Below are 17,173 nucleotides of genomic sequence, written 5' to 3'. Positions count from 1 at the left end.
CATATTGTATAAAGTATAACAAACTTTTCTCCCGTGGTGCTTCCCCCTTTGTTCGGACATCAATGTCATTACAATTTGGCTGTCTCCCGCTTTGCTTGGGGAGCGAAATTGGATATCTCCTACTCCTACATTTCTTCTGATTAATTTCGTTGCGGGTCCCAAGACAGATTTAGCTTGTCCCTAGGGCATTCCTGAGATCATATCAAAGGGTTTTCGTGGTTGGTTACCACTGTTGATCCTGGCGACACAGGAGTTGTAGTGGTGGGAATGTGTGGTGGGCCTATTGCCCGTTAAAAAAAAATAGTCCTTTAGATCGAGAATTCGAGACTCGAGTTTGTCAAGCGATAATAAAAAAAATCTATACCTACTACCTAATATTATAAACCTGAAGAGTATGTTTGCTTGAACGCGTCAATCTCAGGAACTACAGGTCCGATTTAAAAACTTATCTCAATGTTAAATAGATCATTTATCGAGTAAGACTATAGGCTATATTAAATTATAACGCTAAGACTAATACGACCGAAGAAACTAAGGAAAATGTGGGAAAAACGGGGGAAATATTTTTTATGGGAAAATGTACGGTCTCTGTAAAATTCCTAATTTACGCGGGCGAAGCCGCGCGGGACGTCTAGTTATTTTCATGTATGTACTCGTTTTGATTGTTGATTCCGTCAGTGACATGTTTAAAATTAATATTTATATAAGTACTTAATATGAATTTATGTTTCGTCTTTAGATAAAATTTAATCTATGCACGAGTTATTACATTCAGTCGTTTTTGTTATCTAGACTATTATAGTCAACTACGTACAGTGCCTGTTCAAGAGTTACAATATTATCATGGACTTAAAAATAAACTTAAATACAAACAGTCCTCAAGAAAAGGGTATCTCTTCTAAAATATTATTTTGGTAAGTTACGTTATTCTTCACATAATTTTTATCGAGTTATGTTTGTTTGTAACTAAATAAGTAGGTGAATGTAAAATGTTTATGCTAATTTTCGATACTATAAAAACACCTACATAATATTAAGATTCTACCAGTCCAAGGTTTAAACGACCTCATTTCCTTATCATTTCGTGACAGCATTTTATTTATAGTACTAACATTAAACTTAAAAATGTATTTTCTATCGTGAATAATAAAAATATCAACTTTTAAAATTCCGTATCGATTATTTTACTTGTAATTAAGGTAAAAGCACTTATGGTAGACTCGGAACTAATAGATGACACTTACGACAAAAATACCATAAAAATAAGAATTAGTCTAATTTTTTCTCAACACTATAAATTTTATAAGCTTCTCAAGCTATGTGAAAAAATATATTAGGGACGCCTTCGGGAACCAAATTTTTAAAATGGGATCAGTTTTCAGCAGTTTCTTAACAAATAGGTTAAGGAAGGCGAAATTTTGCACGTAAGTTTTGAATACATTTATTTGATTTTTGTAATTTCTATTGATTTCATTGGATTAATGGTCATGTCGTTTACACTAATTAATGTTTATTTATGATTTTTTATCAATTTTTCCTAACAGTATAAAGGGTGTCTACTATTAGTTCTTGAAAATGTAAAAAACCTAATAGATGACATGCAACTCATATCATCATTTTGCAATACATACTAAAGTTATTTTGTAGTTTATTCTACTGCAAATATTATCAATATTCTCTGAAAATATAATTCTATTAACAAGCTAACAAATTAGAACTACTGTACCTAAACATTGACATATTAGACCTTGTCTGGTCTAAAAATCGATTGCTTTAGTTTTTAGCAGTAAAAAGAAGAAAAAGGAGAGCTGAGAAAAGAAAGGAGAAAAAAGAAGAGGCAAGAGAAGCATGGAGACTAAAAACTCAAAATAAATTTGCTAGGAAAAAATATATGAAAAATAAAAATAAAAGGAAAGATAGTTTTAGCATCAGAATCTGGAGACAACGTGGATAATATTTCATATGCATGTAGTTACTATGATGAAGTAAATGAAATCTTTTGAAAAAACGGCAAATAAAGACCTAGTAATAGGAAAAATGTTAAATGTAATGTAATGTTCTATGTCAAATATTAGTTCATATTGGTGTCTACTATTAGTGGTGTTCGTTAACTGTGATGTCATCTATTAGTTGTTATGACTAAGTTTACAAAAAGACCAATAATTTATTTTTTAATTGATTTGTCAGTGAATAATCATAATAGTTTTATTTTGTAAGAGTTACTGAAGACATGGAAGAAGTTATCAATCCTTTATTTTAATAAATATTATATATTTTACAATATTCAAATGTTCCATGTTTCCTTAAAGCGTCTGCTATTAGTGCTTTTACCTTACAATATTTTTAGTAGGTATTTTTGTTTTAAATACCTTCTCATCGACATCTTATTTCACCTTAGCACTAACTATTATCTAGTATCCCACCCCAATCCCCATACCTTAGCTTCAACCAATCAATGTATTAATTCACAATTTTTCACTTATTATTTCTTACTAAAATAGGTGGTGCTTTCGCCTCTTTCATAAAGGGCACAAGCATGGTATTACTATAGAAGATCTATGGAGACCTCCAAAAAAAGACAGATCGGAATACTTGGGAGATCGCTTAGAAAAAGCATGGCTTAAAGAAGTACAAGCGGCCGAAGCCAGTAACACACAACCTTTGCTTGGCAAAGCTATCATAAAATGTTTTTGGTTTGAATACATGCTGTATGGCATCGGAGTTGGAGTACTTTTTATAGCCGTATGGTAAATAATTATTATAGCTTTAAATGACCAAAAAATTCTACGTAGATATAAAATACTTAGTATATATGTAGAAATTACTTTGTATCTATGTACTTACCTCTAATTTATATACATATATATAGATACAAAATGTGGTCATTAAATTTTCAATAGTAAGAAATTAATTCATAGGCAGATGGGGGACCTGCGCTTGGGTTACGTCAATTCCAGATCAGGATTTACAACTAACATTCAAGCGTCAGTTAACTTAAAGATCTTTGCAGTCAACCAAATTACGTAGGTACGTCATCTGCCTATGGATTAATGTTCTCTGATGGTACGATAGCAAACATTTTCAATATTTCAGGCCGATGGTACCATACACTCTGGCTCTATTTGTAGGCTACTTCTCGGGAGAAAAAACTTCGCATGATTATTTATATGCACATGTAAACAATTTAATAATGAACCTATGTATCATTGGTATACCTTTGTTGATCAACCACTTGGAACTTCTACAAGGTGCTGTCGGTATGAGAGTGAGGGTGGCATGTTGTTCCCTAATGTATAGGAAGGTACGTTTCGAACGTTTCGTACGTACGTTCATAATTTACTCTGCAATAGTCTCTTTAATGCAACTTTGTCTTTCAATATTAATATTGTAAATCTATAAGTATCTGCCTATTACCTCTATGACTGTGATTTAACAACTTTCAACATTTACGAGTACCTACACACAAATTTTGTATTGGTCATAGGTTCTAAAATTGAACCATCGAGGAATAAAAAAGACTGACGCTGGTCAAGTGATAAACATTATGTCTAACGATGTGAATCGTTTTGATTTAGCGTCCTTATATCTACACTACATTTGGGTAATGCCAATCCTGATTGTTTATGTGTCTTACCTGGTATGGCAGTGTATCGGATGGGCGACTCTAGCTGGCCTTGTTGTGATACTTCTCCAAACTTTATTAATGCAATGTGAGTACCTACATTATTTCACTACTTGGAAGGAAACAAAGTTGTTACATGAAGAACTTTAAAACGATATTTTAGATTCCTAAATATGTAAACGTACCTAATGCAAAAGCAGAAAACGAAATGGTACATTTAAACAAACATTTTGTTTCAGCTTATTTAAGTGTTCTACAAACTGACCTCAGAAGGAAAATAGCTAAACGAACAGATGAACGTATCAAAGTTATGAATGAATTAGTAAACGGAGTCCAAGTAATCAGAATGTACGCTTGGGAGAACTATTTTGAAAAAATAGTAGATAAATTACGAAAGTAAGTCGATTAAGTGCAAAGTCAAGCAAAAGTAGAAAGTTGTTACTTTTTATGTATTAACACTTTTTTAACATTTCATTATTTTTAACATTTAAATTAATTAACACACTTTTTTAACTTTTAATTCTTAGGTTGGAAATTAGATTCATTACAAAAACATCCATGATCAAAGGTTTTTCAACAGCAATAATGATATTTACTGAGAGGTTGGTTCTTTTTGCTGCTGTAGTAAGTTTTACTGTTGGTGGAGGTCTCATTCGATCAGGAATAGCTTTCTCCCTAGTCCAAAATTATAATCTATTACAAAGAGCCTGCAGCATACTTTTTCCGTGGGCATTAACATATTTTGGTGAATCGAAAATTTCCGTTAAACGAATAGAAGTAAGTTTATCTTTAAATACATATTTCGAAATTATTACTTTTTGAAATTCAGTTACTTAATAAAAATTTTGTTTGTAATGGGACATATTAATTGGCCTTTAGGAATTTCTATTGCTTGATGAAGGTAACAAGAAAGCTTCTAACGAAAAACACCTCTTACCAAACCCAAAAGATGCAAATCAAGGAGTACAAATTGCTGCCTTGGATTTAAAGGCAGCACATGCCTTATGGGATTCAAGCTCTACTGTCCCTTCGTTATGTAATGTATCACTTTCGATAAACCCTGGAGAATTCATTGGCATTATTGGTCCTGTAGGATCCGGAAAGGTGATTTGAAATATTTCAATAATTTGTAATCTTATGTTGTTATTACTCCAGTTATTAATTATTTCTCCATTCTTATAGTCCTCGTTACTGCAAGTGATTTTAGGGGAACTAGAATTGTCTAATGGAGAATTGTCATTGGGAAATGCAAAAATATCTTATGCCTGTCAAGAACCGTGGCTATTTGCAGGAACAATTCGTCAAAATATACTTTTTGGTTTACCTTATAATCAAACACTGTACGATAAGGTAAACATAATATATTAAATAAGGAATATCACAGTTTGTTTCATTGATTCAAATTCTATTGTGTAATGAAACATTACTCTATTTGTAGGTTATTCAGGCCTGTGCACTTATTCACGACCTAGAACTGCTGCCAAATGGGGACTCAACTGTAGTAGGAGACAGAGGAGTTACTCTAAGCGGTGGTCAAAAAGCTCGAGTCAGTTTGGCACGTGCCTGTTACCGGAAGGTTAGTACAGTATAGAGGACTATAACTCTAGAAAACTAATGACTACTTGTTGAGCAAGAGCCTAACGACTTGAAATATTCCCAGGCTGACATATATCTCCTGGACGACCCGCTGTCGGCGGTGGACACACACGTGGGCAAGCACCTGGTGTCGGAGTGCGTCAACGGCCTGCTGCGGCACTCCACGCGCGTGCTGGTCACGCACCAGCTACATCACCTCAAGACTGCTGACAAAGTCGTCATACTCAGAAATGTGAGTATAAATATACCTCCTGCCAGGGCCCAGGAGGCTCCTGGAGTAAACCCAAAAAAACGTTTGCAGTTTAATAATGGCTCTAAATGCTTTACAAATCCATACTCAGTTTACTTAGGTGCATGGGTGCATCAGTTGTTTTAAACATAAAAATAATATTTTAATATTAAAATAATTTAGACTGTGCTCTTCTGCTCTTCATAAATTTTAGGGAGAAATTGAAGCGCAAGGTACATATAAAAAGATTTCAAATACAGAGTTTATGAAAGAGACCTTTGAAAGAAACGATTGTATAGACAATCGATATAAGAAGAGTAAGACAAATATAAAAAAGGAATATAAATCAAAAGTAAGTAGGTACGCTTTTTGTTAAAATTATAAATTGTCATAACTCTCAATGATTAAATTAATTAATCAAAGTCATAAGAACCATGAAATACTCTTTCACAGTCTCTACCTTTTTCTTACTAGTCCAGTATGCTTGATATGGATACAAGACCCGAAAGGGATGAAAATGGGGAACCTCAAGAAACCGATGAATTTATTAAAAAGGGTACGTAATAAAACTCTTTTTTTTTTTTAATAATGCCTTTTAGTTTTTATATTATGGAGCATCTTAATTCTAGGAAGGGTAACAAATGACGTGTATAAAAAATATTTCTTCAGCTCTGGCAAGAGTATGTTGACTTGGACAGTTATTACCATTGTTATAGCACAAATCATTACATCTTCAAGTGATCTTTGGTTTACACATTGGTAAGTATGTTTTGAAATCTTAGCTCTTTTTCTGGCAATAACATGACTGCAAAGTTACACATTTTGTTCAATTGAGTTTGGTACCAACTTTCTTAATTGAGATTGTCGGTTTTAATGTTTAATTAAAACTATCAATAAACTCTTGGGGAATTTTAATATTTTTATTTATCTTGCAGGATCAACAGCATTGAAACACGTTTAAAACAAAATAATGCTAACAATCTTGATTCCAATTTTAATATTACATCGGTTGTCACTAAAAATTTGAATGGTTCTAAATCGTCTGTAAGTCCATTGATAACAAATAACCAAGAAAGCACGGTTCATTTGTATTTTATATACATTTGGAGTGCAACATTACTAGGGTGTATATTGTTTACAACTGGCAGGTAACGATAAAATTTCCTCCAAGTCTCTTGCCTATTCTATCTCGTGAGCTAAATTTAAAACTTAATTCTTACAGATCCTTCCTATTCATGGCAATATGTATGCGTAGCTCAGTAAAGCTGCATAAGAAAATGTTCAGTAACATTCTTACGGCTACAATGAGGTTTTTCACAGTTAATCCCTCTGGCAGAATATTGAACAGATTTTCCAAAGACATGGGAGTTGTAGACGAAATTTTGCCGAAAATGTTTCTTGAAAGTATTCAGGTGGGTATAATGTAAAAACATCATAAAACCAAACCCATGCTGTTCTAATACTTACATAGGTACTTAAACATTGACATTATTTTAGATAGCTTTGGTTACCTGCGGTATAATAGCAGTGGTCACTATTATGAATCCGTACATGGTATTGGCTGCAATATTTTGTGGCGTTTTCATGTACTTATGGTCGATGGTGTACGTGAGTACTGCTCAAAGTGTTAAAAGGTAAATTATATAACAGCTTTAGAATTTCTGACTGCAGATAATTGATACAAAATGAGTTCATAATTTAATATTTTTAGACTCGAAGGTGTGACACGTAGTCCAGTGTTCTCCCATGTAGCCGCAACGATGGCAGGTCTTACAACAGTGCGGGCTTGTGATGCCCAAACCATGTTATTGGCGCAGTTCGATGAGAAACAAGACGTTCACACTTCGGCCTGGTAATTTTTTAACCGACTTCCAAAAACGAGGAGGTTATACGTTCCGCTGTGGATATTTTTTTATGTATGTTCAACGATTACTCCGCCGTTTGTGAACCGATTTTCAAAATTTTTGTTTTGTTGTATAGGGTATTACTCTAATTTGGTACCATGTTCAGAAAAGTGGTACCTGATGATGGGATCCATGAGTAATCGAGGGAACTCCTTAAAATTCAAATGGAAACATATGATTTTTTTGGTTTCATATGAAGTATTTCAGGCATATGTTACCAAAAAGTAAGATTTTGCACCAGGATAAACCATGGTTCGAAGGTGGTGAACAGAACTCCTTACTCCTTATAGATACATGTTTGGGGGTTTCGACGTTGTCTTAAGAACTGAAAGCATATACTACTGTGCAAATTTCATTAATTATCATCATCATCACCACCATTCCACCATACATCCATGAGTAATCGAGGGAACTCCTCAAAATTTATATGGAAACATATAGTGATTTCAATTTTTTATGAAGTATCCTAAGCATATGCTACCAAAAAGCAAGATTTTGCAATAAGATATACCATGGTTCCGAAGGTGCTAAGAGAAATCCGGATTCCTTATAAATACAAGTTTAGGGGTTTCGGAGTTGGTTTAAGAACTGAAAGCATATGCTACTACGCAAGTTACATTCATCATCATCATTATCACCAACACCAGTCACCACACCATGAATTATCTAATTATAACCCTTATTATTGGTACTTTTAATCGTCTTTAAGAATGAAACCCGAATTTGTCGAACGATTTACAAAATTATAATGTTATTTCAATGTAAATGATTCGATCTTGGTGTTTAGGTTACCAAGTTAGCAATTTGATCATAAGATCTATGAGGTATGTTATTCTCCTTAAAATTTATAAGGACGATTATAGTGATATTTGAGCATAATATTATATTATGTTGAGCTGATGAGTTTCCATGAGTGTAATGATAGAAATAAATTCACTGAACAGTACTTTAGAGCCTTTAAAGACAGGCGTATGAATATTAATTTTATCATTGCTTGATTAAGAGCGAGCTGTCGGATCCAAAGATTTTTAATCTTTTAATTTAGTAAACATTTCTTTTTTGTAATAATGTGTTGATGACTGTTCTTCTTTTCGTTGCTTCAGGTACTTAACACTTGCAACTAACACTTCGTTTGCTATATGGCTCAGCTTTATAGCAGCATTGTTCGTGCTAATAGTTACTTACGCATTTCTGCTCCTAGATGACGGTAAAATAGTTTTTCAATATGTAAGATTTTAGTTGAATTGTTTTTACTGCATTTAACATTGAAGAGTCATTTTAGGCTCTACAAAATCTGGCAATGTTGGTCTTGCTGTGAGCCAAGCTCTTGTGTTGATTAACATGTTACAGTATGGAATAAAACAAATAACTCAGGTGGTATCTCAAATGACAAGCGTGGAAAGAGTCCTAGAATACACGAATCTTCCTCAAGAGGTATCGCCCAAAACTCTTCCACCGAAGAATTGGCCAGAACAAGGTCGTATAGTAATTAAAGATCTGTATCTAAGATACGATGAGGGCTTGGAACCTGTTCTTCGAAATTTAAACATTGTCATCGAAGGCGGCTGGAAGGTAAAATCTATTTTGCTGCAATTTTTCTGGAATATCTTCTAATTATTTTCATTACTAAATATTGTCCCCTTTATTCAGGTTGGAATAGTAGGGCGCACTGGTGCTGGAAAAACGTCGTTAGTATCTGCTATATTTCGGCTGGCTCAAGTTGACGGACAAATTTTAATAGACGATGTTAATACTGGTACAATCAACCTAAAAGTAAGTTTGGAAGCGAATACCTATTGAATAGTCAGAAGATCCTTTTATTGATTACTGTTTAATCATTTAAATTCGTGGTAATTGTAATTATTACGAATTTAAAGAACCTTTACAATTTCCTGAGAGTTAATAATTAAATTACGTTTAGGGTCTACGTTCGAGAATTTCCATTATACCTCAAGAACCGGTGCTGTTCTCAGCGAGTTTGCGGTACAATCTAGATCCATTTGATCTGTATTCGGATGAACAGATATGGAAAGCTTTAGAGCAGGTAAATAACTACAAGTACTTGATTTTTTTTTTCCACAGGAAAAGTTACAAATCTATTAGTAAGAAATGTTAAGACCATACCTACTTTAATTTTTATACATTACAAAAATAATTATTACTTATAGGTTGGATTGAAGGACAATATAAAGGCGTTGTCTTTAACAGTAGAATCAGGCGGCTTGAACTTCAGCGCTGGTGAGCGTCAGCTGTTGTGTCTGGCGCGTGCCGCTCTCGCCTCCAACAGACTGCTCATCCTCGACGAAGCCACTGCTAATGTGGATCCTAAGTGAGAGACAATCTTTTGAACTAAAATGTAAAATTAACGAGTAGAGAGCGGGCTGTCAAATTTTGCTGTGTTTTCTAATAAGTATTACGATCCCGGAAGACGGTTGACTTTTAAAATGAAATTGAGATTTTTTAATCATTGTATATGTATGTGATATTTAGCTAACCGAAAACACGATTCACTTTTTTGACTCGATAGTTTTATTTTTCGAAATTATGAATCTTTCGGGGCTTTTTAACAAATATCTGTTACACTCTTTGAGTTACAATCATTAAATAACTTGCACTACTACAATCACACACTTTATAAAATAATAGCTTAAGGAAATATTAGTATTGTATTTAATTTTTAAGTAATCATCAAAAACATATTTAAGACTTACGACCTTTATAACTTTCGTGCTATAATGCGGGAACCGTTGTTACGCGATGTTGTTCACTATTAGCTGCAGCGTAAAGCACTTTGCCCGGGAGCAAGATTCATGGAATCATTGTATCACGATTGGAGGATAACGGTGTGTGTAGGCGGGGCTAGCGTCTTGACAGTAGGTTCTTAACTAAGCTTAGAAGACATACTAGAAGCCACTTAGCTTACTGCAAATAAGTGTGATTATATCAATGAAAATTTTTCGAGGCTAATTATAGAATTTTTCTAATACTTAGAAAAATAGTTTTTACAATATGAGAGATGAGCTAAGTAGTACTTGCTATTTATCTCCTTAGTCTAAGCGATAAGTTGAGAATGGCGAAATATAGAGATAAGGGTCCTAAAATACGTGCGATAGCTCATTAGATTCGGGAAGACGTCTAGAAAAATGTATCGGAAGCGTGTATTAGCACACAAAAAATTGCAAAAGTTATAAGCAAATTAGGTTGCAAAAAAAAAGGTATTACGATTTGGTTAAAAACTCCGAAACTATTAACATTTAAGAAATTTAACCCTTAATATCTCTATATTTCGCCATTCTCAACTTATCGCTTAGACTACCTCTCATATATTATTATTGTATGTATAAGTACCTAATTGGACGCCGCGCTGAGCATTTATATCTAATATCTTGCGGCATCCCACAAATTTAAGTAAGTATTGAGTTATGAAAGCAGTCATGTTCTTTAGATCATTTAGAACAAAACTGCATTGACAGCTCAAAAAAAATGTGATTTGTGGGTTAATAACTTAATACACAAATGCTTAACACATCTATCGTGGGTGTTGCAGACACAATAGATTTTCAATTGTTATGCGGCATCCGGCTGCCACTTGGGGATTGATGGGTTAACAGCGACCAATATTAACATTATTTAATATTCCAATTAATTTTCTAGGACAGACGAGCTAATCCACAAATCCATTCGTGAAAACTTTTCTGACTGCACTGTGCTGACAGTCGCTCATCGTCTACATACTATAGCCGATGCTGACAGGATCATTGTAAGATATTTCTCTATGTTACCTACACTTAAGCTGGTAGATATCTGATATTTAAAACAATCAATTAATGCCAATATATCTATCATTTCTTAGGGTGAATCCAAACGAGCGTAATTTGTGAGAATAGTCGCAGAATTTCGGTCGCGTAAATATCTATTTTCACACAAATCATGACTCACAAAATTACGCTCGTGTGAATCAAACAGGACTTTTGTATGAAACTGAATGCAGCAGAATTTTTGCCAGGGTTAACCCTTAAAAGTAAAAAACTTTCAATTTCGTAAAGTAAAAAAGGCAACTATACCTCAAGGCTCAAGGGGACCAACAAACTTTTATAGGAGGCCCCCGCAGGCGCACTACTCTTCTAAGTAATATTTCTTGATGTTTCAGGTTATGGAAGAAGGACAAATCATTGAATTTGATCATCCACAAGAATTGTTGCAGAATGAAGATAGTCATTTTTCCAAGATGGTGAAAGAATTATCCTAGAGCCTGAAGTTTGAACGAATTGTAAAGGAAATAAACTAATTTGGAGAGCCCAGCTTTTATATTAAGCATTTCTACTAGCCTATAGCCTAATTCAGTGTTTCCCAACCTGTGGCCCGTGGACCCCTGGGAGTCCGCGAGTATACTCGTATGTGTGGGGGGACCGCGCTGTCATCTTTGGACCTTACATAATCCGTTTTGTTCTACTGTATATTTTAATAAGGCGCCCTTGAAAACTGTGCTTGACTTCCTAAGGTTCCGTGGCTGAAAAAGGTTGGGAAACACTGACCTAGGTCATAAAGTGGCATTTTATTTGAATTTATGGCGGTCGCGGTCGCTTGTGGCAAAAATCGGAATGTCACGTTTATACAATATTATAAAGTTTAACATAACCACCTATCAAGCCCCATAAGGACACCGGTGACCGTGACAACAAAAAAATAACAATAGATTTCCAAGAATCCGCAATCGCCTATGTTAACACCTTGCTCATTACGACTAGGCCATGTCTTTATTTAAACTCCGAATGGGAAAGATTTTATGACCAAGCGCTATTTATATAATAATTTATAAACAACCAATCAAATGAGTCAAAGGAGTCACAAAAGGGGTCCCGCTCTCTCCTAAACTATTTACAATATGTCCTTGAGGAAGTATTTCGAAAGCTGGCGGCTTCATGGACGACGAGGGGTATTGTCGTTGGTGACAGAAGGCTGACAAACCTTCGGTTTGCTGACGAAATTATTCTCTTCGCACCTACTGCCTTAGAATTATTACAAACCGCATGCATCCTGACCTGACCGTTGGGCAAAGGTCACCACAGTCGTGAAGACCGCGCGACGCCGCCGTGGACGGCCTCGAAAAAGATGGCGAGATCACGAGATGAACTAGATGCCTAAGAGCCAGGCTGGCCTGCGGTGGCGTTGGAGTGAGACAGATGGAATACCTTGGGGGTGGCCTTTGCCCAGCAGTGGGATAGTATCTAAGCACTGACCTCCATTATACAAGTACGCATAATGGAGGTCAGTGTACCTATCTAAGGTTCTGAAAAAAAATCAAATGTTATAATGTCGCACCGGTGCTACGTCACACGTAAAATAAACCAATCACTAATAAGCAAAAAGGACTGTAGCAGTACCTACGTTCGTTCGCCGATGAAACAAAGAAAACAACGCGCTCTGAAAAGAACGCACGCCGTCTTTGTATACGTTCGTTATAGAAGATGAAACACAGAAGAAAATCGCTCTGCAAAGAACGTACGTTCGCATGACAAGAAAAACAGCTGTCCGTATAATAATACCGGACATGAACCGGCCTTGAAAAAGGCATTTTTCCAATAAGAATTCTTCGCAACAACACTACGCGTCTTCACATCGAGGCTACGTGGAGCGAGGGATCTTCGCAGCGTGGCTACGGTCTTCATGGCGTTTGCAGAGCTTCCATCTTCACAAAATGGCGGCACTACAATTATTACCGGCACGGCGGCGACCGACAGCGAGACGTCGTCGGTATGGAATGCGCGCGCGGACTGAATTCGCGGGCCGCGAGAGCCCATATTTATACTCGGGCGATGCCAGCGCCGCGCGCCGCGGCGCGGCCAGTTTCTCGCGCGGCAATCATAATTACCTTGTAAATATTTCTTATTCAATTTTTTTCCCTTTCTAATTTTTGTAAATGTTTTTATCCCTTTCTGTACATCTCTTTCTAATTGTAATAGCCAATCACAATCAATCTTTTAACCTTTGTACATTTTGTAATAATAATAATTAACTCATTTTTTTGTATATAAGCAGCGCATTTTTGTAAATAAATCACTTCAGTTCACCACAGTAAATCGAGTTTTACTCTTTACTCCTCCGACCTCTAGTGAACTCTTAGAGTGACCAACCGGTCCTCTAAACTGGTGACCCCGTGAACAACAAGCAACCTCTGCAAGAAGAAACTCTGCCCGAAGAACAAGAGGAATCTCTGCCCGGGAAACTCTCCGCAACAAAACGCTGCACGACGAAACGCTGCTTGGACGAAACGCTGCACAACGAATCGCTGCCCGAAATCCCACTGAAAAAATGGAACCCAGAGGCGAATCCCTGCCCGAAACCTTAGCACTCACCAGCAACCCGGCGACGTCACCGTCATCACAGGAAATCGCCGGCATCGCACTCTCCATGAGAATTCCACCGTTCTGGAGAGACAAACCCAGGCTCTGGTTCGTCACCTTCGAAGCAGCCACCAGCAGTCTTCAGAAGAACCAAAGCCAGCTCTCCCAAATGGTCATCGCTCGTCTGGAGAAAGATGATATAGAACAAATCGCCGACCTGCTATACAACCCGCCGGAGAAGTACGAGTATCAAGCACTGAAGGACCGGCTCATCTCCGCATACGAAGAATCCGACAATCGGCAATTCCAAACGCTGCTGTCGGACATGGAATTGGGAGACCAAAAACCGTCACAACTACTACGACGAATGCGAAACCTGGCTCGCAACAAGGTCCCCGATTCCACCCTACAACTCATGTGGGCCAACCTCCTCCCGACAAATATTCGCTCCATCCTGGCCGTCAGTGAAACGTTCCAGTCGAAGACCACACTCGACGAACAAGCTGCGCTAGCCGACAAGATCATCGAGCAGTCACATGTAAATAATGTAAATAGCATCTCATCTCATCGTGTAAATAGCTCCGCATCAACTTCATCAAACGTCGAGTGCCTCCTAATCGAAGAAATCCGCAAACTATCGCTAGAGGTCGCCGAACTGAAAAATCGACAATTCGATAGCAATAATTATAGAAGAGAAAATTACTATCAACGCTCAAGGTCAAGACATCGATCAACATCAAGATTCCGGCAACGATCGACATCGCGTCCTCAGTCTACATCACCATCGCCATTCTGTTACTACCACAACAGATTCGGCAAGGAAGCAAGAAAATGTACACAACCGTGTACGTTCAACACGACGGAAAACTAGACAGAACGTTGGCAGCGGCGGAATCCGGCGTTCACAATAAACAATACCGCCTATTCGTCACGGACAAGACTACGAATCTCACTTTTTTGGTAGACACGGGTGCAAACATATCCGTCATACCAAAAAAGAAAGGCCTCCATCTCCAGCCGCTACCTTTTCAACTCTACGCCGCCAACAACACCGTCATACCGACATACGGCGAGAAAACATTAGAACTTAACATCGGACTTCGCCGACCATACAAATGGAAGTTCATCGTCGCAGCAGTATCGAAGCCAATCCTCGGTGCCGACTTCCTGCAACACCACGAACTCATAGTCGACTTGAAAAACAGAAGACTCATCGACGGGAGAACCAGTCTACATATTAACGCTCCCGGACGCTACACGGACGTACCTACTGTCCGTAGTGTCGACAGCACGCAGGCGTACCACGACATACTAGCTGACTTCCCCGGCATCACACGACTGACAGCGATGAACATCACACCGAAACACAGCGTCGAACACTTCATCGAGACGTCTGGGCCACCGCTACATTGTCGCGCCCGACCGCTACAGCCACATCGCTACAATCAAGTCAAGAAAGAATTCGAAAATATGATGCAACAAGGTCTCTGTCGTCCCAGCAAGAGCGCCTGGTCTTCTCCGCTTCACGTCGTACCAAAGAAGAACGGCGACATAAGGGTGTGCGGCGACTACCGACGACTAAACGCAGTAACGAAGCCCGACCGCTACCCTATTCCCCGACCACGAGACTTCACCTTCCAACTCGCCGGAAAAACTATTTTCTCGACGATCGACTTAAACCGAGCCTACCAGCAATTACCAGTCCATGAAGAGGATATAGAAAAGACAGCAATCATCACACCATTCGGTTTATTCGAATTCCCGAGAATGTGTCCCGGCCTTAGGAACGCAGGCCAGACATTTCAACGTTTTATACACGAAATACTGCAAGGCTACGACTTCGTCTTCTCGTTCATCGACGACTTGTTGATCGCATCCAGCAGCGAAGAAGAACATCGCCAACATCTGCGGTGTGTTCTTCAACGTCTAGAAGAAAACGGAATCACGATCAACCCAGCCAAATGTGTACTCGGAAATAACGAAGTAAAATTCCTCGGCTTCACCGTAAACAGCGACGGAATCAAGCCGCCACAAGACAAACTACAAGCAATAGAAGAATTCCCATTACCAAAAAACATAGAAGAATTGCGACGTTTCCTCGGTATGCTAAATTTCTACCGAGACAGCATACCGAACGCCGCCACTATTCAAGCCCCGCTACACGCATACCTACATAATGCGAAAAAGCGAGACAAGACACCGATCGAGTGGAACGAGACATCAAAAGAAGCATTCACGGCATGCAAAAATAGCATCAAAAACGCTGTTTTGCTTGCCCACCCGAATCACAAAGCACCGATCGCTATTTTCTCCGACGCCTCGGACACCGCAGCGGGAGCTGTAATACAACAATTCAACAATAACAAATGGCAACCACTCGGCTACTTCTCGAAGAAATTTACTACAGCGCAAACGAAGTACAGCACCTACGATCGCGAACTTCAAGCTATCTACATGTCAGTAAAATATTTCAGAAAAATATTCGAAGGCCGAGAACTCATTATATTCACCGACCACAAGCCATTGACATTCGCCCTACAGAAGAAAACATCGACATCGGAAACTCCGAGAAGAACTCGACAACTACTTTTTATCTCCGAATTCACGCACGACATTCGCCATATCAGCGGAAAAGACAACATAGTCGCCGATACATTCAGCCGCATCGAAACAATCAACACGCCGTCAGCTGTAAATTATGAAGAGTTATCTCGCGCGCAAGAGCGAGATACCACGCTACCTACACTCTACAGCCAAGAAAACTTAAGTTTCAAAACAACTACGCTACCTAACTCCGATATCAAGATTGTATGCGAAACTTCAACAAAATACGTTCGGCCGTACATTCCGCAAGACTTTCGACGCGCCGTGTTTGATTCCATTCATAACATAAGTCATCCTGGAACAAAACCATCAAGAAAACTCATCGCGCAAAAATTCTTCTGGCCGTCAATGAACTCCGACATTAGCGAGTGGACGAAAACCTGCATACAATGTCAGCGAAGCAAAATACAACGACATACATCGAGCGCCGTGTCGACATTCCCACAAGTCGACCGCTTTCAACATACACACACCGACATCATCGGACCGCTGCCTACAACAGCGAGTGGTCATAGATACCTACTCACTATGATCGATCGCTCGACAAAATGGCCTGAAGCTGTACCACTCACCGACATCACCGCCGAAACCGTCGCAAGAGTATTCTACGAGCAATGGATAGCGAGATTCGGGTGTCCGACTACAATAACAACCGATCAAGGACGCCAGTTTGAGAGTCAGCTGTTCGTCAACTTAACACGATGTATGGGAATAGAAAAAACCCGTACAACACCGTACCACCCGCAATCTAACGGAATGATCGAACGCTGGCATCGAAGTCTCAAGAATTCACTGAAAACAAGACTCATCAACAGTAATACATCGTGGATCGACGAGCTACCTACAGTTTTACTCGGACTACGCGCCGCCATAC

The 17,173-nt window shown here is 38.1% G+C and overlaps 1 protein-coding gene across 1 annotated transcript; it reads left to right on the top strand.

Annotated features, from left to right (window-relative positions):
- Positions 1 to 807: 807 nt before the first annotated feature.
- LOC121729208 (ATP-binding cassette sub-family C member 4-like) lies at positions 808 to 11,654 on the top strand. Its single transcript, XM_042117634.1, has 24 exons — positions 808 to 914; positions 2,502 to 2,747; positions 3,094 to 3,301; positions 3,485 to 3,710; positions 3,862 to 4,018; positions 4,150 to 4,399; positions 4,502 to 4,726; positions 4,805 to 4,972; positions 5,061 to 5,198; positions 5,283 to 5,450; positions 5,662 to 5,799; positions 5,922 to 6,003; positions 6,077 to 6,206; positions 6,383 to 6,595; positions 6,670 to 6,859; positions 6,945 to 7,081; positions 7,159 to 7,299; positions 8,455 to 8,558; positions 8,634 to 8,923; positions 9,002 to 9,124; positions 9,273 to 9,395; positions 9,520 to 9,680; positions 11,006 to 11,111; positions 11,502 to 11,654. Exons 1-24 carry the CDS (start codon positions 844 to 846, stop codon positions 11,598 to 11,600), a joined length of 3,894 nt encoding a protein of 1,297 aa, XP_041973568.1. The 5' UTR covers positions 808 to 843; the 3' UTR covers positions 11,601 to 11,654.
- The last annotated feature ends 5,519 nt before the right edge of the window (positions 11,655 to 17,173 follow it).

This window comes from Aricia agestis, chromosome 8, assembly GCF_905147365.1.
Source record: "Aricia agestis chromosome 8, ilAriAges1.1, whole genome shotgun sequence".
NCBI classification, from domain to species: Eukaryota; Metazoa; Arthropoda; class Insecta; order Lepidoptera; family Lycaenidae; genus Aricia; species Aricia agestis.
This window is presented reverse-complemented; position numbering and strand designations above follow the sequence as displayed.

Excerpts from the sequence above, each read along its gene's own strand:
- LOC121729208 (XM_042117634.1), top strand. The coding sequence starts at position 844 with ATGGACTTAAAAATAAACTTAAATACAAACAGTCCTCAAGAAAAGGGT. Across the intron at positions 2,748-3,093 it reads GTACTTTTTATAGCCGTATG|GCCGATGGTACCATACACTC; the intron begins GTAAATAATTAT and ends TCAATATTTCAG. Across the intron at positions 6,596-6,669 it reads ATATTGTTTACAACTGGCAG|ATCCTTCCTATTCATGGCAA; the intron begins GTAACGATAAAA and ends TAATTCTTACAG.